The sequence below is a fragment of the Aphelocoma coerulescens genome, chromosome 7 (assembly GCF_041296385.1).
Source record: "Aphelocoma coerulescens isolate FSJ_1873_10779 chromosome 7, UR_Acoe_1.0, whole genome shotgun sequence".
Taxonomy (NCBI): domain Eukaryota; kingdom Metazoa; phylum Chordata; class Aves; order Passeriformes; family Corvidae; genus Aphelocoma; species Aphelocoma coerulescens.
Genome location: NC_091021.1, coordinates 8,281,727 through 8,305,352, shown reverse-complemented (window position 1 = coordinate 8,305,352; position 23,626 = coordinate 8,281,727). Strand labels below are relative to the sequence as shown.

The following is a 23,626-nucleotide window of genomic DNA, read 5'->3' as shown; positions in this document are numbered from 1 at the left end:
GCAAGTGTCTATCTGGCACGTGCCCGGCAGATGCAGGGCTGGGAACACTTTTTCCTCCCCCAGGAGGGCTAAGGGAAGGCCAGTGCAGCTCCCTCAGTGTGGGAGACTGGCTGCAGGTGGAGCCCTCGCCTTGGAGCACCTGCCTGAGGGCATGAGTGGAGTGCGGAAGAACGGGACAGGAAAAGGCAGGATTGTGGAGAAGTCAGAAAAACAAACCAGTTTCATAGTTCATCACACATTAAATAAGCCTGAACTATTTTGCCACCCTCAGATTGAGTGGGAATATTTTTTCCTTATTTCAGAGGTATTAAAAATAGTCATCGCAGTTTACCCATGCCTGAGCTCTACTGCCTCAGTTTTAAACAAATATTGGCACAATTGATGATTCCATCAACATGTTTCTGTCCTCTACACTTGACTTAGTAATGAACAGTTGGACAATAAATAATTACTTAGGCATTTAGGCTGAAGACTCCTAAGAGCAAGAAAGCATACTTTTATAACATAGGGAACAATTTGGATTTTGCTTAGTTAAAATGATAAATAGCAATATATGAAATTGCTATAGTGCAGGTATACACATTAGATGTCCACCAGGCTGTAAAGGTCAAATTCATTCCAAATCAACCCCAAAATTCCTCAAACTCTGGGTGTTATACATATATATGTGTATATATCTCTATAAGTTTTGGTAATAGTACATCAGTGTGTTGAAAAACAAAATGCTTGCACTAAAATGAGTCTGTATTACCTTACAATTTATATTTCCAGGTTTTAAAACTCACAGATTTTCTAATGAAAAAGCTTAAGAGCTTTAAAACTCATTAAGTCTCTACTCTTTTTAATGTAGATTTCATGGATGCATTGCAAATAGAAACCAAGAACTGTCCCAATAATAAAGCAGAGCTAATTTAAAATAGGTAAAGTGGGTTTGGTTTAGAAAGTATATCAATTAACATAAAAGATGCAGTTTTATCAGCTATTAGGAGTGAGGCAATTTTTAAAGCCAGGCAAATAAAAAACACATCAGAAATTATTTGAACTGTGAAGCACAATACCACCGAGTTTGTTTAAATACAAAAGGCCATAACTTAACCAACAGGTTCTTGGATGTTTTCATCTCTACCAGTGAAAGTCCCACCAGAACACAGTGTTCCTGGTTTCTCTGAAAACAAATCCATACCTTTAAATCAGCTCAATACACTTGCATTTAAAGGCACAACCTTTTTATTTTAGTATGTATACATTATTAATGTGATTCTTTTTATAATTATTTATACAATAGTGACTATTTGGAACAGTTTTTACCACAACTTGCATATGAAGTCTGATCTGGATTACTGTTACTGCTAACCACAATTCTTTTTAAAAGAAGTTGCTCACTATATATATTATGACATTATATGCTAAAACCACTAACCACCATTTCATCATCTGCACTACAGTTCCAACAAGTGCAGCAACCCTAGAGTGATGCTTGTAATTTTAGTGAATTTAGGATAACTTATATGTAAACCATGACCTGAAGATTTGGGGATCCAAATTTATTTCAAGAGAAAAATGTATCATAATTATTGTCAGCTAAAGGCCAAACTCTTTGCTCTCTAGACATAAAACTGGGCTGCTGGAACATCAGTAGGAGTCACTTCTTAGAATAGGACCTGTTTTGGAGTTTGTTGAGTAACTGCCAAGTGAAAACAGCTCATTTTCAGGTTAACAATATAGTTTTGTAATTTAGAAAAATTCCTGTCATGCAAATTGGTGAGCTAGCATAGCTGTTACCAGAGAATCTGGACCACTGCCCTGGAACAATAAATTACAGCTAACTAGGATAGCAAAACTTCATCTACTAAGTGCCAAATGAACAAGATTACTTGTGTGCCCACATACTGATGACATAGATATATATACTTTACAAGGATGTCTTGAAATCTTCTGTTATTACAGATTCAGCCTTAAGCTCTTATTTTCATACAATGCCTGTGCAAGTCAATACAGCATAGTGGTTGAAAACTTTAAATTGAGAAGTGAGTTTACTCCTCATTTACTCCTTTGAGAGTGCAATGCAATGCGAGTTGTCCTCACCCCAGCTACAAACAGCAGCTGGAACACAGCATGGTTCTTATTACAATCAATAGATGGAAGTCTGCACAGTCATCTTCCAGAAATGTCTCCATGCCCTTCAGCACAGCACATGGGGATAATCCTGCTTGTATTGCAGAAACATATTAAATAGAAAAATAAATTTTTCACAAAAGGCAATTGAAATTTTTGTTAGCCTTAAAACCCGTCGAGCTGATGGAACTCAAGTTTACATAGAATTTGACAGCTTCCTGGAAAAGAGTTATGTACAATTAGAACAAGGACTTCACCGAGGGCTTTTGAAGATCCCTTAACTTGATGGCCCACATGGAGCCCACATGTTCTACACAATATACTATTTTTGGTTTTCAATACTTCTAATCCTTACACAGGGAAAGCAGCTACAATTCTTGCTTCCCTCTGTCAATGAGCTCACTTAAAAACAAGAGCTTCCACCTCACCAAATTTCATTAAGGTGTCACTTCTTACTGCCACTGACAATTCAGTAGTTATGCAGGAGAGAAAGCAGAGCCCAAAGAAACAGGACTTGGAACTGCTGCAGAAAAAACAACTCTAGAAGAGATGAAAACTGGTAAGAGCAGGAAGGGAAATGAATAAAGAAGGGGGGAAAGTCAACAGTACTTCTAAAAAGGTAACCTTGATCCCCCATTTGGAAGACTGAATGAGATGACTGGAATCCCACAAATGCAGTGGCAGTCGTTAGAAACACACAGGGCACCCATGGACTTCAGGGGCCAACAAGGGACACCTGATGCAGGCTGAAAAGAGCACAAAGAGCACAGAGACCTGGGGGCTGGGCAGGGAGAGTTGTGTGTGGGTTTGGTTTGGTTTTAGCTTTCTCATTTGCTGACTATAAATACCTGTAAATAGCCAGATCAACCAAGGAGCCCATGATTCAACAGTGGCTAAATATGGTAACAACTGGCAGATACATTTATGACAAAGTATTATTTTGAAGGTGCTTAATTTTTTCTTCAAATATCAATTACTCAGGATTGTGCCACACAAAAACCCCCACCAAAACCACTCCCTCACAGCCTTGCTGCATGTAAAGGCAAACCTACATATTGTGCAACTCATATTGAAATTTCAGCAGAATAAAAACCACATTCAAAGTACAAGAAACTTATTTTTCAGCCATGACTTATAGGATGCTTCCGGGCACAAACTTATGGCTGTACTGGTGAAACCACAAGGTTTTTTTCCTATATTTTGATATGGGCTATCTTTAAAACAGGACTACCTAAAAGGCAACATCCAAAGCTTTGTATTCATCATTTGTTTTCCCTAGATGTTTAAGCAGGCAAGAGTATAACACATTCTTCAGGTTCTTTCTAATATTTTCCTATTTTAACACATGGTATGAACAATGAAGTATCAATTCAATAGTTGTGGTTTGGGGGCTTTTTAATAACAAAATTCAGAAGCTTGCTGTGGTGGCAGTTATAATATGATAAACTGTTTTTGTTAGCTGGGAGGGTAAGGAGCCAGGACACAAATGAACCTCTCTCTGTCTGTATGTAGAGATCCACACAGTGCTCTCTAATGGCATTTTGTAACTCGAAGCCTAGCTTACAAAGACTTCTGTAAATATAGTAGAAAAAGTTAATTTAAATTCAAGTTATGCTGCACACAGAAAACTTCTAAGTATAATCTGTGGAAAAATTTCTAAATATTAACGTATAAAACCAAAATATTGGCTTTAAAAAGATGGTCAAAAATGGTATTCTTCAAATACTGAAAAATAGAAAGTAAAATAGTTCCACTTTTTCATGGTTTTGAGAGTGGTACCCACTCATAAAAACTAAGTTAGAACAATGTATCCTTTAGCATTGCAATGACGGTCTTACAGACTTCTACAACAGGATTTGAAAACAGGACTCAAGTTACTTGTCAATAGACCATATCTCTGTCCTTGTAAATAAGTTTGTGAAAGGGCATGTATCTTAAAGAAGTTCTATTAGCATTGAGAGAAATTCCGCTCTACCTATTAAAACAAAAATTCTGTAATCTAAAAATACTGATCAAACTGAAAAACCGAAATATTTCAACAGACCAAATGACCCAGATTATGTTTGGAGGTTTTTTGCAGCATCCTTTCAAGGACTGCAACCTCTTTCGTTTGATGAAGTTCACATTTATCACCAAACAGGATTTGCAGTAGGTGTGTACCCAGCTCATGCTTCTGTCTCTTTGTTTATTTAATGGGTGTGTTGTTCTAGCATAGTTCTGTTTGAATAAACAGAGAACTGTGCACAATCAAGTGCACACCCACCCTTTTGATGTCAAATCTTTCCCATGACAAACAGTAATGGTTTATGTGTTTTATGAACCTGCATCTTCTGGGGTATTTGTGGTCAAAAAACTAGAGAAATACCAGGTTTTTTACTTAACCATAGCTCACTTGAAAACAAGATAAATTGAAGCAGCTGATCTTATGCTGGAAGGTCATTACTGCTCTGTCTTACCTTGAAGCACCTCCATCGGAAGAACAGTCCAGGCGTTTTCCAGATACGAGATGTAGATGTATCGTGCTGTGTTACAGGCAAGACCAATATACAGCACTCTAAAGGAAATAAAGAAAGGAGAAGTCAGGATAGTTTGCACTTTCCCTTTCTGGCATGTTATAATATAGCTTACTGATTTAGAAGTTATTTGCATGCATACAGTTTGCCAGCTTAAAGCAGCACTTGCTCAACACAAAATATATCCTTTAAGTCCTACACCCAAACATAAACTCTCCTCTTGCCCATTCAACACATTTGAAATCCTAATAGGAAAAAAAAAAATCAAAGAGACAGCAAACCCACTGAGCTTTTAACTAAGCTCTGTAGTTCTATGCCACACTCTACACAGGACTGTGTTTCAGAGAGATAATTTCTAAGTGCATTCAACATCCTTTCCAAACCTTCTTTTCTAATCATCCAGAGATTCATTCTGCCATTTCAGTGAAAGCCTGGAGCAGGTTTGTATTAAAGGAATTAATTTTAACCCAATTAATATAAGTTTATAGTCCCAGTATCTGCAAACTGCTCAGAACTACTCTAAAACACATCCCACAGAAGCAATATGGTTTATAACAACACGCCTCAGGATAAAACTTAGCCATCCTGTTGAAAAGCAGCAGATGCTGCATCTCAGAATTTAGGAAAAAAAAAGCGCTTACAACAGTTTTTAAACAATGAGATACAAAGACTATTTGTGAACTGCATTTCCCATTGCACATTTAACCTGTTGACTCTTCCCTTCCAGTTTTTAGATTTAGCATAGCTTCCCCCTGGGGTGCTCATTCATCCAGCTATCTTTCTCTTATTTTTAGATGGATCTTGGGAAACAAAGACTTTATTGAAAACATGTTTACAGCTTGAGAAAGGGGGCTATTGCAACCTTTAAAGATTTTTTTTCAGGGACAAGGATAATTTATTGTCCAAATAGGACTTGTTGGTTGAACCCCGGTTTGGCATAAGAGAAATAAATGCAATTGATAATGAAGGTGAAGCACCGACCCTGTGAAAGGGCTCGTTATTCTTTGTGCTGCTTTTTCAGTTAGTTTTTCTACAAATGCACACCAAGATTTAATTAAATGGTACAGAGTCACTGGAAAATCTAGAGTGAGACACCATCATAAAAACGCAGCATCTTGTTAACATTTGAGGTCTCCAAATACACATGCTGACAGTGAAAAACCCAGTAGCATACTTTTCATCATGTCAGTGATATCAAAAAAGACCTGTGCATTTCACAACAACATGAATTTACTTTCAACAAGTAGGGTAAGCTGGCAGGAAGTCATCCCCTCTCAGTCATACATCAAACCAATCTTCCAGATACATGTGGGGTCCATGAATAGCTGGTTGAAGCTGCCTTTAGGCAACACAAGCCCAAGCATTCATGGAAGAAAACACAGGAAGCCATGAAAAACTTCACTGTTATACAATAATGAGAACAAACTTGTTCTTTGTGCTGTGAATCACAAATTTAATCTCATCCTTTAATTAATGCCTTCTGTTCCAAACAAATAACTTGGTTCCTTTCCTAGCCACAACTTAATGTAGTTCTTATGTACAGCCACATTTCTGAAATGTATTAGGACACATTGGCCACAAAAGGTAACCAAACTCACAAAGTCTGCAGGCTCCTGTCTTCATTCCCCTACTAGAAAGGCCCAGGGTGATGCACACTCTTGGGAACACAAAAAAATTGCCTCACCGTGTACACTTGTTTTACTCAGCAGCAGTACAAATGCACCTCTCTGTTTAGGATGACTTCTAGACACTTTAATTTCACTTTTGTCTAGCAAAAACTTGTCTGTTCACCAAGAACTTTCTTCCCACCTCATCTGTTCCCCAGCACAGTCGGACCAGAGATGCAACTTCCTCCTGCTTCAGAGTTTTTCCATCATCACTAACCACTCACCTACCTGTATTTTTCCAACATGTTACATTCGCAGAAAGATTCAGGGTTTAAGAGCAGCAATTTAGTCAGGTTCTACCTCTTAATTTGTTAGAATATATATACAGAATTTTAGGTAAATTACAGTTTATGAAGATCTCTATAAATATGGTTCTGGAGAGGTACGTCACACAAGAACTTCTGTGTATTTACAGCGTCTTTTCAAAAATGCATTTATAATAATCACTTAGGCTCCTTATCAGACCTAAATGGAAAATGTAAACAGATGTTCCTTTTGAACCCTATATGCAGTACCCACAGAGACACCATATTCAATTCACAGGTTAAACATCTAAAACATTGAATCTATATTTGTGTCAAGGAGTCTAAGCTGTTTACAGCCATGACTACCAGTCTCTGTTTCCCATAAAAACTCACATGCTGCAACTGTGGTCAGACAAACACATTGAAGCTTAACCTCAAGTAGGAAGTTATTTTCAGGGCTTGACATCATCTTAAGCCACTGGCAGTTTTGAATGCTTCGACACCAGGTGCCATTCAACAATGGGGTCTAAATATTTCATAACCAGTTTTGTACACTTTTTTGTCACAGTACCATAGAATGGTATGGGTTGGAAGGGACCTTAAAGATGGAGTAGTTCCAACCCCTCTGCCATAGGCAGGGACACCATTCACTAGACCAGGTTGTTCCAAGCCCCATCCAGCCTTGTCTTGAACACTTACAGGGATGGGGCACCCACAGCTTCTCTGGGCAACCCATGCCAGGGCCTCACCACCCTCACAGTAAAGAGTTTCATCCCAATATCCTCTCAAAGAAACACTAGAAGCATGTACTACATAGGCACACATGTAGTGCACAAGTGTATCAACAGTACAGCTAATAAAGTCAGAAATTGGGCATTTTTTTCAGCACATATTTAACACAGTCATGCTTAAAATGCTTGGACAGTAATTTGAGTATTAGTTAAAAAAACTGTGAAAACAGAACAGGTTCAAACTGTTGTAAGGGTTTTATATGCCACCACATACAATGGTAGAAACAGAAAGATTTGTAAGACTTGAAAAGGGAAACTGAGCTTCTGTCTGATAAGGTGTAAAGCCTGTTTTCTTGTAGTTCTACAAGGACATTCAACAGCATTTTTTCCTGCTACTGTTACAATGCATGCAATTCTGGTACTCATACCTGTCTTCAAACACTCAGCACAGGAAAGAAAGACTGAATGATAAATGTTCACATACTGCAGAAACAATGTCTACATCTGGAAGTCCAACAACCCAGAAGACAGGAATTTTGAGCTATTAAAAAAATAGATAAAATATCAATGCCAAATGCTTCTGGCTAAGACTGTTTTAAGGATATGGAGTTGGAGGCTATTGGCTCTTATTAATAGGAAAATTAATATCTGCACTAGAAGGCAGCAGACAACACATATACAGAACTGTCAAAGAAGATGAGTTATGAGCTCCTATCCATTTTTCTTTGAAAAAAAAAGAAAAAAGCTTGCCTCCTCTCAAACACACCGTGCATTATACAAAGTTCAGAAAGTACAAGGTGGCAGGCAGCCAGGAGGAGTCACCTCAAACTGTGATGACTAAATACAAGTAAGCATTAGATAACATTAAAATATGACTAATGTGCATTTCCCAGGCATAGATATGCAGAATGCTGTTTCATAGCAAATAGGAACTGGTGTTTAAACAATTTAATAATCTTGCTCCAATCTTGTCTTCACAGGCTTAGCAGTGCCAAGAAAAAAAGAGTTAATCCCATACATCGTCCTTCTTTTTGCTCGGCAATGCTTCCATCCCTTCTATTTCATCTTATTCACAATCCTATCACTATTTTGATTTCCATTCTTCCTTTAGTTGAAGTCTAAGCCTGAATTTTGTACTATAATATACATTGAAAGAGCATACCCAAGCTATCTTTAGCTATCAAGACTGTGATCTGTTCTCACCATTCCTCCATCATCATATCCTTCCTCTAGGCTCTGCATGCAAGGTGTCATTTTCTCTTACTAATTATTGTCAAATTCAGAGATTGAGACCAACTCTAAGCAAAGAGATCCTCCTCAGTTTAAAGTAAGAAAGAACAGAATCTTTTAAGTAATCTCTCAAATTATTGTGCTAAACATCTCAGACATTTTTAGTAGAGGTCAAATGAATATTCATCCCAATAAAAGCAAAACAAAGAGCAAAACCTCAGAACAGAATACACAAAAAGAACAGTGCAAACAGTTCAAAAATACTTACATCTCGATGACTGTATGATTATAAACTGGGCATTTGGAAAGGATATGACTCTGACAACACACAGCTCTGTGCTTAGATGCACAGAATACCTGTGTAAACATGAAAGAACCCACCTTTGCAGCTTCATTAACTCAGGTTTTCCCCTATCCTTCCTCCCCTGTGCTTTTTTTAAAGAGTAGTGAAGGGATTTAGAATATGTGGAAATTAAGTCCATTTAGTGAATTTACTGGAAACCAATGTTCACTAACATGCTGGAAGCAGTCACTTCCACTTACACAAGGCAAAAACAACAGGACAAGCCCTGCAGCCATCTCACTCCATAGCTGACACACACTGCTGCAACTAAAGGAGGAGAGCAAGCTCTGAACTGGTAAGTGACACTGCCAGGCTGCAACCTCATTCTGCCAACACCCAGAGTCTGATTACAAGGCCATGTGCACAGGAGGTGCTCACCTCGTTTCCTCAGCTCATCTTCTCCCCTCTCAGCCTGCAGCTGACACCTTTCCAGGCTACTGTGGGGGCAACGAACTGCCCTGCAAGGGGAAGCAGGCTAAAGCAGGAGATTTGCAGAATGCTGCTACTCACAGGAAAAAAACTGAAAAACTAATGGTATTTGTATGTCAAAACAGACAACCCTTGAGTGGGTGGTAATTTGTAAAGATCTCTAACAGAGTGATTCATCATGGAACGAGGATGTCTTCTAGAACCATCTGCAAAAGGTTATGGTGCCAGGCATAAAGCACATACTAACACGCAACTCAAATGCAAAGCAAGCATTTCAGCACATTTTCAACTCTTAAAATAACAAAATCTCCATCATGCAAGCCACATAACTGAGCAGGACTTGGAATTCGAAAAAAAAAAAGGATTGGCTTGAATTTCACTTCATAGCATAAAGTTGAGCCCGAGAGTCAACATTTTTTGTATAGCTCTTTAGTGATTGCTGCCATCTTACCTGATGTGACCAACCAATTCAATGAGTTTGTGGCTGAAGAAGTAGGCAGTCAGCTCAGACACATGACTGAGCACAGAACAAACTCCAAAGAGAGTGGTGGTGCCATTCAGGTCTTCCAAGTGCCAGTACAGAAAGGTGAACACAAAGCCATATCCAAACCCCATGAACCAGGCCACGAAGAGCACAGAGCCATACTGGATACTGCACAGCAGTTTAATGAGGTCCCAAAAACTGAAAGACTGTGACTGGCTCATACTAGTGGGAGTGTTATCTGAAGATTCATTGGAGGCATTTCTGTCCACCTGTGAGACCTCCACCTCTTTTCTCTTCTCATCTTGCTTGAAGTGCGTGTAATGAAATCGAAACTGGGTGGCCACAATTAATGCCATTGTCATTAGGACACCAAAAACAATGAAAACGATCCTGTAGTTCTTGTACTCTGGAGCTTTACATCCTTGACCTTCAATGGCAACTTCTGTGTGAGTATAGTCAATGCCAATTCCCACGGAGAGCATGGCCAGCCCCCAGCCCAGAGACCCCCACATACGCTGCAATCCATAGCGGTCCCTGTGTTTGCCAAGGTACTGCAGAGTTATGGTGTCCACAATGGTAACAGAGGAAGCACTGAAAAATTCTCCTATTATGACAACCAGCAGAATGAGTAGAAAGATGGCTTCTACTTCTTGTTGATCATAAACGAGCACAGCCTGGTCAGAAGGCATTGGCTTCGTGCTGATGGAAGCTGGTGTGGTACTTGGAGTTGCGTTCCCTGGTGAGGCTGGGCTAGTGGTGATGTTTCTCAAAATCAAATGGGTACTGTTTTCCAAGACAAAATCCACATCATTGCTCTGTGTAGGTAACAGGAATGTTATTTCAGGATTAGGTGTCCCTGTTGTTTCCAAAGTGACTGGACTGGAAGTGACCAGGTCTCTCCTCCCACGGACCTTCGGGGATGCAGCACTCACTGTGGTCAGCGGAGAGGACATGGAGGCGTTTTGCGGAATTGTTGTTAAAAGGCTGCTTGCATTGGTGGGATGTGCCGGGGGAAGGCCCTTTGGTACACATCTCAAGGTGGCTGGTCTCACAAATCCGATGCCCAGGTTAAACAAAACCCAGCATAAAAGCGAGAACAGGAGGACAATCTTGCCTTTCTTGAAGCGATCTGCCACCACTCCCCAGAAGGGAGCACTGCAAAACTCAATAAAGTACCTGATACCCACCAGAAGTCCACTCTGACTGGGTGACATACCCAGCTGCTTGTAGTACACAGGCAGCAAGGGGTAGAGAGAGCCATATGCAGAATAGAAGAAAAAATAAAAGACCTTTGAAATCAGAAGATCGTTGTTTATTTTGACGCAGTGCTTTTCTAACCAATCCAACTCTTCATCTGGGACAGTGGTTGTCTCTGTAGAAGGGGATTCATTATTGGGTGGCAAGTCTTGATCCTTGGAAATGCCATTGAAAGGATCAGCAAGCACATACTTTCTCTTCTGTTCTTCTTCATCATCAGTTAGAATGGCCACCTTATCATCAGCTGCCATGGTTTACCACAAGCATCCAGTATCTGGTAGACTCTCAAGGAACTAGGGCTACCCTGTGAACAAATAAAACATGAGGTGGTTAAGGTACCACAGAGGAACAGACCTGCAATGCCAGCCATCAAGGACAAAGACAGCTTATTTCTTATAAGTAACATTCCTGAGCAATAAATGCAGTATTCAGGGTGGGGAAGGCCATTTGTCTAGACTGGTACATGGTAGCATCAATAAAAATGTGTTTTATGACCAATTCTGTGAAGTTCTCCCAACAGCAGTTTTTATATTGTGCATTAAAACATCTTTCATGTTTAGGACAGAGAATCATTCATATATTCAGAGTTACTGTGGCAATTAAGTGCTAGCATTTGCAAGTCTCTTCTTTCAAATTGGCTTTTCTCCCCAAGGCTAACTGCTTTATTTCCAGTATTCCCTCCTATACCAAAGGATAGTCATGATTCTGTAATTAAATAATGCAGCCACATATATCTCGGTTATTTTGATCATCAAAACAAATTACTATCCAAAGCCTCATGACAGCCTTCAAAAGGTTCATCAGTCTCCTCTTGAAACACATTTTTCTAAGCCCTCCACAACTACAGCAGAAATTGATGGCAAGCTTGAGCTTCTAGGCTGAATGGGAAGAGAGGTGGGAATTAGGATGGGGCTTGAAGATCAAAATTAGGATAACAATCTCAAAGACATCAAAGATCTGGGAGCAAAGAAACACAGGGATAGGCCCTATAAAGGTATCTTCGAGTCAAATTCTGAAATCGAAAAAAGGCGGACTAGGAGATAACAGCACTGCAGCTGCCTGTGCTTATCTTCTGCAGAAGACCCTGCAAAATTGATAAGCAACACTAAAAAATAAATTAACCACTCCTTAGACTTTGAATGACTAACCAGCTTTCACATTTAAAAACAACAACCCACTCCAATAAGCTAGGCTACCTAAGAAAAGCTTCCTTTTCAAAGAATAAAAACCAGCTCTGCCAGCAGGCTATAAGCTCAAAATCATTATTAGAAAACTATTTTTCCTCTATTGGTATCTGGAAATTTAACCTAGTAAGATTAGTTCATGTTCTTTGTGAGAAAGTTAAACATTTAGTATATTTTGGTTTTGTTATCCCTTTGCTGTTTGGGTTAGTATTACTATTACAAAGGAGATTTTTCAAGGACCAATATTTGAAAGGAGAACCAGAAGAACCTGAAATTTCTCTAAGAGCAGTCAATTTATGATCTGGACCTGCTCTAGGAACTTGAAGTTGAACAGGATGATCCTAGTGAGTTCCTTCCAACACAGGATGTTGATTCTATGATAAGTATTTTTTTGCAGGGCTGCACTTTATTACAAGTAGAAGGGGACAATGAAATCAGTCTTTCATTACTCATCTGAAAGCACAGTCTCATCCCCTTAAAATTAGTCATGCAACAGTATATTCAGTGCCTTTAAATTAACTAATTACAATTCATCATTTTTTAGTACTGACAATGGATTTGCAAACTGATACAAGGCTAATAAGAGAAAAGAGACTAACATTCACTAGTATGTTAAATTAATTGTTTCCTATTGATTCAACATATATATAACAGCTGACAACAAGCCACAGATATTTCTAAAAACAACAGTTCATGAAAATAATCTAAACCTTACACAGCTCAGTGATAGACAAGTCTAAAAATACCATCATTAAACTCCCAAACACTCATAAGGTTTGTGTATGCTTTTCACTTTTAAATGTCATTTCTATGGGATACTGAGGATCTCTGGTTTCAGTTAGGGAGAAAAGGCTACATACAAATCTTGGAACCTTAAATATTCATGTATTCAAGGTTAGAAGTAAATGAAAACCATGACAGCACATACACAGAGGCTTAAGTTTTTTCCTTCCGTTTCTTCAGAGACAATCCGATTAAATTTATAAAAAAGTATTTCAACTGTCAAAAGATTAGACAGTCCTAATTAAGTTGTTAGAACAGTGAAATGTGAAAGCACATTTTCTTTCTCTTACCTCTTACCATCAAAAGCCACATGAACCAAAAACCAGCAGCTGTCTAGTGAGCTCCTGCAATTTTCGGTTCAGCCAGCCACATCCACCTGACAGGTGGAAGAACTGTGGGGTTTTTCCTCATTTCTATATCCATAAAACAAGCCCTTCTAATAAGTGAGATCAGTCATCATCTGTGTTATTTTCTTTATGCCTCGCCTTGCTTTGACAACAAAGACTCCAGAACTTGTGCAGGGCCCCACTTATGTCAAGTGTAACTGAGCTTCCAGTATATGCTCATCTGTTAGCAGCAACTTGCTTACTTGCTGCATTAGAGCGTTACAGCATTTATTTTTGAAGAATAGATTTCCTGTTCCCCAGACATGACAAGACAGAACTCACATTTTAACCATGTGGATATTTTAGGACAACTTCTTTGTAAGCATGGCTTGAAATTATCCTGATTTAAACAAGCTTATTCCCATATATGAGCTCTGAACCATCTGGTTTCATATAAATTATACTGAAGGCTTTTAGAGCAATTAGTATTCAATCTTTTTTAATTTAGTTTCCCTTTTCTATTGAAGTGGAATTTCAATTTCTATGTTGTATGAATAGTGAGTACATAACAAATTATGGTACTGTTAATCTTTAAACACTTCAGTTGTTGCATATTCTTCCCTCGTCCATAATTTATAACGGCCTCAGCATCCATCTTCTTCTAACACATTGCATGCAAGGATTAATCCAAAAGATCCACTCCTGCAATTCTGACTAGAACATCCTGGGTTAGAATGCTATGAAAAGTATATTCCATAATAATTTCAGTAAATATTTTCCCACACTAAGAGCTTCATTGAATGTTATTAATAATACAGAATATACTCTTCAGAAATATAACAGCGTTAAGACTGGTAGGAGCCATATGGCATTCTTTATTGTTTTGATCACTAGTTTGTTTAGGAGTCAGGTCTTTGAAAGTCATATTTAGCAATGTTTTGAATTCTAAAAATAAACTACTGAACATGAGAAAATGAACAAAGTAGTATCGCTACTGAAAAAGATCTACAAAAACCCTGAACCTATGGGGCTTTCCTTCTACTGACAAAAACCCCATGCCAGTCTGGGATTGAATGCGCAGCAAACCAGACAGATGGAAAATCAATATACTTCTCAGTGATAAGAGGCTAGTTATCTACTGGTTATTTTAACCATTGCCTTCAAATACTGTATCTTCACTTAGCAAATTTTTTTTCTAACCCACAAGACAATAGGAGGACAGAAGACAAGCACAACTGGCAAATTTAAAACGAACAACGGAGAACAGGAGTAAGGAAGAAAGGTTCAGAGAGTTAACAGACGGAGTTCAGAGTGAATATAAATTTTAACTCATTTGAAGAGAACACAACATTTTGGTAGAGGCCTGTTGAATGTAATCAACTCAATCAAGACAAATGAGAACAGCAGAGTGGTACCATCACTCTAAAAACAGGAGTTAACAGTTTGGAGCTATTTCCCCCAAACTTAGGTAAGTTCAGAAATGCACAAGAAAGCCCTAAGATGCAAACTGGAAGAAACTTCTGCAAGGATCTTGAGAAAGCCCTGCAAAGGGAAAGGGAAGAGGCATAGCAAGGGCACAGCACAGCAGCACACGCATGTCATGAGAAAGCGCTCTGGCCCTCCAACTCAGAAACGAGCTTTTATCTTGACAGAGGTTTACGTTTCCAAACCGCTACAGAATTCAGAACCACGAACCAAGCCCTTGTTTCCTCACCATCCCATCACCCCTGACAAGGCTACAATGGAAAAAGATCTCATTGAAACCTGAAGTGCTGATTTCCCCGAGACCTCAGCCTGAGATGCCACTGTACCAGCCTGGGAGCACACATCCCTCACTCACAGCTGCACGGGAAGCACACCCGGCTCTCTCACACTGGGGATTATTCTGTGAGCTCAGGCATACTCTGAACCTCTTTATGCACAAGTGCATGTGCTTCTCCTCAGATATAAAGAATGTACTTGTTAACCACAAGGCTCTTCTTCCTTCAAGATTTGCATAGATAGGATTTTTTCTTTTTATGTAAGTAGAGGCTATTATTTTTTCTAAGTTTCCTGATACAGATTGCTGTCACCTGCTTTTAGACCTATTCCTCCAGCAAGTCAAAAATCCACTTTCAAACCCTTGCATCTAGAACATGTTTTTTTATCCAGTCATCTCCTGCAAACAGCTACAAAAACTTCCCTGCAGACTTGCACCTTTGAGCAGCTGTCTTGGGAATGGAGGAAGAACCATTTGTCCCAAGAAATTCAGTGATGACAATGCAGTGGTCATTTTAATGACTGTAATGAGCCTCTTTGGCAGGTAGGTAGAAAGAGGGTATTCTACATTTAGTTAAGTATCTCCTTGGCATTCTTGCATTTCATTTCTTAAATCAATCCTCATTTAGTCTGTCTCTCCTAATAATTAATAGGATTTCAAGATCAGAAAGGATAAAAAGCTAATCTACTCAAGACAACCTGACATTATAAGAAGTTCCTTACAAAACAAAGAAAAATAATAATAGAGTATACTAAAAAGTCAGCTCTCCCCTTGGAGTCACTCTTCCCAAAACTCTGGGGTAAAAAAAACAACCAACCTGCTTTGAACTGTACCTCAAATTAAAAAAAAAAAAAAAAAAAAAAGTCAATCAAGAGATCAGACTGGGGTACCAAATCCCTAAACCTCTCAGGGAAAATACCATGGTACTCACAGCACCAGGCACTGAAACTTCATTTGCAGACTAACAGAAAGTTAGATTTGAGGTGAAAGAATACTGTTGTTCTAAAATAAAGTTTAATTCAGCATAAATATTTCATTCACTAGGCTTTGAGAATTAAAGTATAATTAAGACTCACAAAGCAGAGTCTCAAATCTGGGTTTGGATGTATGTGAATGTTAAAAGACAAACCACCAAAAAACCCCGTGACAGTTTATCAGATGACAGTGCAAATGATCAAGAGAGGCTTAACCCATTAAATACCTAACAAAATGACTCATTGTAGAAGATTTATATTTACACAGTCTCAGAAAACATACTCAAAACAGGAATGATCAATTAATCTCAAACAACATGCAGCTGTAGGAACACAGTAGGCCAGCTTGCTGTTTGCATTGTGCAGACAAAGCAAAGCCAGCCAGAATGGCATCACATTTTAGTTGACCCCTTCCAGCCTTTCACCAACTAGAAAACTCACTTTGTAGCAAATACATTGAAGTCCACATGAAATTTTCATACAAACATTTTTAAATCTGCTAATAGAGAACATATTTCTTAAAAACACTTTTTAAAAAAGTCACTAATTATTGTTTCATCAAGAACAGGTCTGTTAGAGAAGGAGACTTGAAAACTATACGAAGGCTCACCTCACTCATCCCCCAGCTGGCACAACATCCATCACACAGCACATGCACACTACCTCCCCCTGTCCCATTGATCCAAGCTACAAAACCTTCCGGTCAAAGACTTTCTGCTACCTCCAGAATGAAGCCCCGCATCCAGCAGGCCTACAAGGCATCGCTGCAAGAGCCATAAATAATGGACCATGTTTTCCATTTTCAAGCAAGTTTCATCCCTAAGGAGCAGCCTGGCACTGTTGCCTGCATCCATGCCAGAAAGGAGGAGAATGTTATGCAAACAACTTACATCATGACAGAGAAGTGCCTAGACTTCATTTACTTTTGCATCACGTTCCCAAGCCTCTCCCAGTTAAGCCAACCTCCAGGCGGAGCCCTTGGATGGGCTGTTCCCTGCCAAGCCATACAGAACAACTCGACAGGTTGACTCACTTGCCCCACATCATCCCCTGCTCTCTAAAGTTAAGCAGTTCCTCCTGTGAGGCCCCAGGATGAACAGCTGGCTCTGAATTTATAAAATCAGAAGTAAGTCGCATAGAGTGAATTAACTTGGTGCTGGGAGATGTACTTGTTTCAACTGTGAAGCAAGACATGAGTGTTATAACATTAACCAACATAATTAGGGTTTTCCATGAAAGTGAAACCAACCCTGTTCAAAAGCACTTAACACTTAAAATTGCTTTATTTTGTGTTGCTGATATGCACTTACTTAATGTGCTGGGGTATAGGTTTCTCTGCTTCTTGAATACAGATATAAAAACTCTACACACTGACACATTTAGTCAATTAGATTAAGAGACAACAGTATGTCTGAAATATGTCAAGATCAGATTTATAATAGGCTTAATGCACTTTAAGATAGGTCTGAAGTTGCTACAATAGTGCTAGTATTAACATTAAAGAAAAGAACACTATGAATCCTCATCTATTAAAGAAAAACCATTAAATTCACATCCTAGGACTCCTGCTTTCCGATCTTGTTTTCCATTTAATATGTGCAAATTAAGATGTCCAAGTAGACTCTATTTGTTAAACATGTTATTTTTAGTGGGTATCAGCCTCCAGTTTTTTTAACCAGTTTTCAATTTGTCAACTACCTCCACAGTTTACACTTGATTAATGATGGTAATTTACACATGTACCTTCAGATACAAACCAGGCAAGTGCCCAGAGCTGCAGGACTCCAGGAGCACACTGCTGCCAGTGCTGGGGAGGGACATGGGCACTCAGCTGCCCCACCAAGCCTGGCAGCAGCGGCAGTACTGATCTGCTGCGAGACAGCAAAGCCTTCCTGGCCATTCCAGCCTCTGGGACCAACTGCTGCAACTGCAGGTGGATCATGTCACCAGTTCACAATTTCCCACCCTGCTATATAAACTCAGGCCTATTGTACTGTAGCTGAAGATTAAGATGAATTTTAGGCTGCACTCAAGTTGTGCTCTAGAACCAGCTAAGTTAGTGATAAACCACAACTTCCTCCCATTAGTTCCTCATATCGTCAGCTTCTCCTCTCATATTCTCACTCCACCTGTATGATTTTTTTATTAAGTCTTCTTATGATTTTTACTGGATTTATGACTGCTACCACAAAGACCATCCTTAAAGGGATGATTGTTTTCTTTTCTCCTATTCCTTAGTGGGTCTTCAGAGAATACCAACAGTAAAGTACATGTCATCTTTGTCCATTATTTCTATCCAGTGAAACAAAAAAAAACACACACACAAAAAACCAAAACAAAACAAGCTAGAAAACTAGCATTTTGTAATCTCTTTCCTTGGACATTACTAACTAGTGGACAACAAGACCCAATGTATCTTAGTAACGTAATAATGTTTGGGGCAAGTTTTTACTGAAATACTTCAGTGCTATGTTTATTCAGCTGTTCTCCTCTCCTCAAGTTTATCATTCCAAGTTTATCACTCCTCAACACTGCACTTTTCACTAATACAACACTTAAAAAGAGCCTGCTGTTAAAACTTTAGAGCTGCTGAACAGACATAGGTTTTAAACTCCATCTAACTTAGGACATCGCAGGCATCCGTAGCAGCTATGGCACCTTCACCACCGACTTCCTAAATAAGTATCTGTTCCTACGCTTGTTCCAAAAACAGAGGAGCAACCGACAACCCGCTTACTAAAACCTATGGTATTTTAAGGATGTAAGGGCTCTGGATCTTACTGACAGCCACACGGAACGCCACGCCTGGATGCTGGCGGCAGGGAGAAGCGCGGCGATGCCTGTGCAGAAGCTCCCGCGGGACACGGCCCGGCCAGCGGCCACCTCCGGGTCTACACCCTGTCACCGGAGAGAGCAGGGAGCATTATACGGCTCGGCCGCAGCACGCTTCAACCAGGATGCTGAGCTTCAGGAGAAGCGGGCCGGCACCCCACCAACGTCAGCACCTACGAGAGCGGCCATCAGGGCTGACACAACCGCCCAGCTCCGCGGAGGCGCAGCTGACCGGCCCCGGCGCGCCAGGAAACGCCTCCGGGGAAAGGCTGCGGCGCGGGCCCACCGGCAGCATCCCGGGCGGCTGCGGGGACGAGGCCCGCCGCCCCGGTGGGAGTGCGCTGGAGCCGGTGCCGGGGCAGACACCAGGGGGGAAACAGCCTCCCCAGCCCGGTGGCTCGCAGCGGCTCGGTGCACCACAGCCGGTCCCGGCCGCCCCGCTGGCCGGTCCCCGCGGAGCGCGGGCAGGGGAGGCGGCGGCGCCCCGCCGGGCGGCCCCGGCTGCGGGCCCGGCCCCCCGCGCACCGCGGGGCCGCGCTGACTCACCTCGCCCGGGGGCGGCTCCGGGGGGGCGCTCGGCCGGGAGCATCGCAGCCCCTTCCCTGCCGCCGCGGCTGCTGCGGGCGGCGGCTCCGCGCACCTCCCGCCCCCCCCGGCCGGGCCGCACCGCTGCCGCCGCCGCGCAGGGGCGCTGCGGGGAGGGACGGAGCCGCCCCCCGCCCCGCCGCGGGGGGGCCGCGCACCCGCCCGGCAACGCCTCCACGGGCCCCGCGCCGCGGCCCGGCCCGGGCTGCCACCGCACGGGCAGAGCGCATCGACTCACGGGCTGCCTTGTGCCGCTGCTGCTGCCGCCGGGTCCGCACCTGTGCTGGGACACGGGCCGGGCTTTGGGTTTAAAATCACTGCTTGGGCAGCGTTCGTGGGCCCCAACAGCCGAATGACATTCAGAGCGCTTCCTGCTCCTCACAAGTTCCAAGCGCGTATTACAGCATAAAGAATTATTTACTGTAGTGCCTTTCACAGCTACTGGCATCCCCTCTTCGGTAACACTGGCTTTAGACTTGCGCACAAATAAAATCACTTAAATGTTTAAAACAACAACATAAACTTCCCCCCCACTAATTACTGAGGCAGAAAAAGGGAGGAAGGGTAACTCCTGAGCAACAGCTGAGTCGTGCTGCAATATCAAAACATCAGTGGTGTTAAACTAAAGAAGGGGAATAGTCACGAAGTGAAAGGCCAGCCAGAGACTTGGGGTGTTTATCAGCCCTAAACTGAACAGGAGGCCCTGAGGCTGTTTAAGGATTAAGCTCAAATGATGGTGTTCTTTACACAAGAGTTTACATTGGGCCCTAGTCCAAGCAGGTCAATAGAGTGGGCTCCACTGGCCATCCCTTCCAGTGGCACAGCACGGCAGCTTCTGCCCAGGTCAGTGACCTGACTGCAGACATCGTTAACTGGGATACCACAGAACAAACGCATTACTACTTGCATCTTATTTTGCATCTCCCTTTTCTGAGGGAGGATCTCCCTTTTTTTCAAAGAATAAAACATAATTTGCATTATTTTCCCAAGGGAAGAAATCGAGAGAAATTGACAAGTTTGCGTGATTGAGGCAGACGAATGGGAACCGAGGCATGGCAGGCATTTGACCCATTTAATTTGAGTTCTCACCAAAGTGAAAGGGACTCCAGCCAGCAGGAAAGGCAATGCTCTCTCCAGGTTGTTCTCCTGCCACAATGACATACCAATGGGGCACGGTCTCTGTATGTGGATACACCCGCCATTGAGGACACCATCCCATTAAAATCCTGCCTACCTCTACAGTAAAGGCTTCTCCTGAAGGAGGCAGGAGACAAAAGCTGAATTTCGTAGGGGAAATTACCTGGGGCAGGAGAAGGCTTGTTTATCATCTGTCTCTGGAAGGATTTTTAGAACTCGCCATCTCTGAGAATCTCCGCCACGGCTAATTAACCACAAAGAGAAACCACGTCTGAGACTAGGAGTGCAAGCCTCTGGCAATCTAGCAGAATTCAGAGACAGACAATTGTCAGCTCATGTAGTGGGGGTTTTATTACAAAATGTTACTGTAATAAACCAGATCTAAGCTCCAAACAAAATTATTTAATTTTGATGGAGACTCTTTCGGCAAATCACTACAGAAGCTTTTAGGGACAACAAGTAATTCAAATAATTTGCAGTCACTGTTTGACAACTAAAAAGCAGATCTTTGTAGTCACAGACTACATTTAGTGGAGCCTTAAAAGCAGTTTTTCTCTAGACTCTGATAACTCACTGTTGCCCACCAGACTAAGAATGTGACCATCTTCTGCAGCCTCACTTGGAGCTGGGTTTTTCCTTTTCTTGTAGCCGTGTTTTTAAGGACTTGGATTGTGATCATCCCCTTTCCTTCTACTTGGTTTCAGAAGTACCAGGGACATTTACTAAATAAAATTTTTAAAAAATAAAATATTTTTTTAAATGCTCTCTGAATAGAGGAATTAAGACCAAATACATAACATTTCCTTGTAGGCTGCATAACCTGGTATGTGAACAAGAAGTTACAGTTGAGGACCAGAGTATAGAATAGACTAATAGTGATGTACAGTGTCTTTATACATATATATATAAATCGTTTCTTACTGCATTTAAAAGCCCAATCCATCCCCAACTGAGTGTGGTGAGGTGAGCACTGTGAGAAGCCTGAGCACAGAACAGCATTATTCCAGCCTGACAAGCTATTCTAGCCTGGGCAGAACTGAACATAGTAGGGCTCTGCATGGTTATTTCTTTCAGCAAGGCTGTGTATAAACATCTGGATTACAGCCTGTTACAAATTACTACACTTTCTCAGAGAGTTATTTCATCTATTAAAATGAGGATTAGGAAAAATAGAGAAACTGCTGCCCTGCTCACAACCTGTCCTAATGTATCTTTATTGTAAATATTTCTAGTCAAAGCAGTCTTCAGAGAAAAGGAAATGTAGCTGTAAGCTGCTTGAAGTATAAAGCTTTTTTTAAAAATAGTTGCTAGTATGAAACAGCAACTAAAAAGCTGAGTCAGAATTAAAATCCATTCAAATTAATAGAAATACCTCTTCTTCAAAAACCTCAAGCTCTGAATGACAGTAAAATGTGATATATAAATGTGATATACCCAAAACCAATCTTTTTCTCTTAGCTAATTGTCTTGGGGTGACTTTGTGATGTGTATCCCCTATCACTGCCCCATGCCCAGAAATTAATTTTGTGCCTTTCTGTGCCTTTAAACTGAGCCTGAGAGGGGGGGAGGAAAACCTGAGCAAACGTCTTCAAAGCAGTTTGCAGCTTGTTCAAGGTCACACATTGATAGAGACTTTTTTTTCAGCTGTGGCAGCAGAGCAAGAGTGGGGAAGGCACCCGGCTTGCTTTCGGCCAGTTTTTCAGCTCCTTTTTCTTTCTCTGGAGAGAGACAGAGAGTTGAACTTTTGTTTTTCCTGGAACTTTGCTGGACTGTTTCAACATCAGAATACATTGGGAGGAATTTCCACCGAGGCCTTGACCCTGGAGGTGGGCCCACCACCCCATCCCAGCTCCAAGGAGGGGGAGAGAGATCTGCAGAAGGACTCTGAAATTTTCCCAGGTTTCTCTCAGCAGAGCGAGAGCTTTTATCATTTAGCATCATTATCCTTTTCCTGGGTGTTTGCTAAACAAATAGTTTTTATCTCTTTCACTTTCCTTTGAGGAAAATTTATTTTTTCCCAAACCTGCCTGGGGGGTGGGGAGGGGAATGACTGTAACCTGCCTTCTCTCAGAGGATATATTTCTAAATCTGGCCAAACTGGAACACTAATAGAGTGACACTAATAAATATGTACATGACCACTGGATATTAGAAAAATCAGAAATAATGCTTTCTAAAATGAATATAAATCATACATAAACATGCCATATAAAAACCTCTGTACTATAAACACACAGCTGGGTTAACTTATCCATGCCTGTGGGCTTCTGTGGGATTTTGGTTCAATGCATATGTTACTTTATAAAGATTTTGATTTGTGTTCCCCATACAACTTTACCATATATAATGGTGAGAATACTTGCCAAAAATAGTTACAAATGCTCAATGGCTTAAAAAACAAATAAGCAACTTTAACAACTTTAACGTCTAAAAGAAAGCACCAAATAAACTGAAAAATTAAAGCAAAGTAGTTATCTTTTAAAATTAAAATAAATAAAATTAATTACAATTACTTGCTAGGACTGCACACAGCTAAGCATAGTCGACTTTACTTGAAAAGGACAAGGTGGTGTCAGCTGACTCCATCATTTGTTCATTAGGTTAGAGGGGAAATAAAGCAAATATGGTTTCTAGGAGCTTAAATTTTCATGTTTAGAAAAACTTAATGGTTTCTTTAATAAGCTGGAACTGTACTTTGAAATCAAGAATTTCTGGCTGATACAAAATATTCTGCTGTCCTTTTGCAGCTTTTAACTCTGAGCCAAAAGGAAAAAAGAAAAAAGGCATCATTTACATCAGTCAGATTAGAAAGATAAATTGAAGGTGAGATTTATGCTGCTAGGACTTGCTCCAGAATACAATGAAGTCAAGAGAAAAGCTTTCCTGTTCATGAGACCTTTAATATATTTTGGATAACATGAAAACTACTTTTTTTTTAGTCAATCCTTTGCTAGGAGAGACACTGCATTAAGACAACTATTCATATCTTCCTCTTGAGGTTCTTTACAGCACAACAGTACAAACTGGTAGGA

The 23,626-nt window shown here is 40.8% G+C and overlaps 1 protein-coding gene across 6 annotated transcripts in view; it reads right to left on the bottom strand.

The window, feature by feature from the left end:
• Positions 1 to 23,626, bottom strand: part of MFSD6 (major facilitator superfamily domain containing 6) — a 46,773-nt gene that overhangs the window by 8,911 nt on the left and 14,236 nt on the right. For 2 of the 6 annotated variants that reach the window (XM_069021965.1, XM_069021971.1), the window contains 2 exons: positions 9,725 to 11,318; positions 4,572 to 4,669 (listed from right to left, as the gene is read on the bottom strand). In XM_069021965.1, coding sequence (XP_068878066.1) covers positions 4,572 to 4,669; positions 9,725 to 11,265 — 1,639 coding nt within the window. In that variant the 5' untranslated portion in view covers positions 11,266 to 11,318. Of the gene's footprint in view, positions 1 to 4,571; positions 4,670 to 9,724; positions 11,319 to 16,930; positions 17,056 to 18,821; positions 18,939 to 19,418; positions 19,545 to 23,626 lie in introns of those variants that run through there. The other 4 variants (XM_069021969.1, XM_069021970.1, XM_069021967.1 and 1 more) reach the window with 4 other exon arrangements.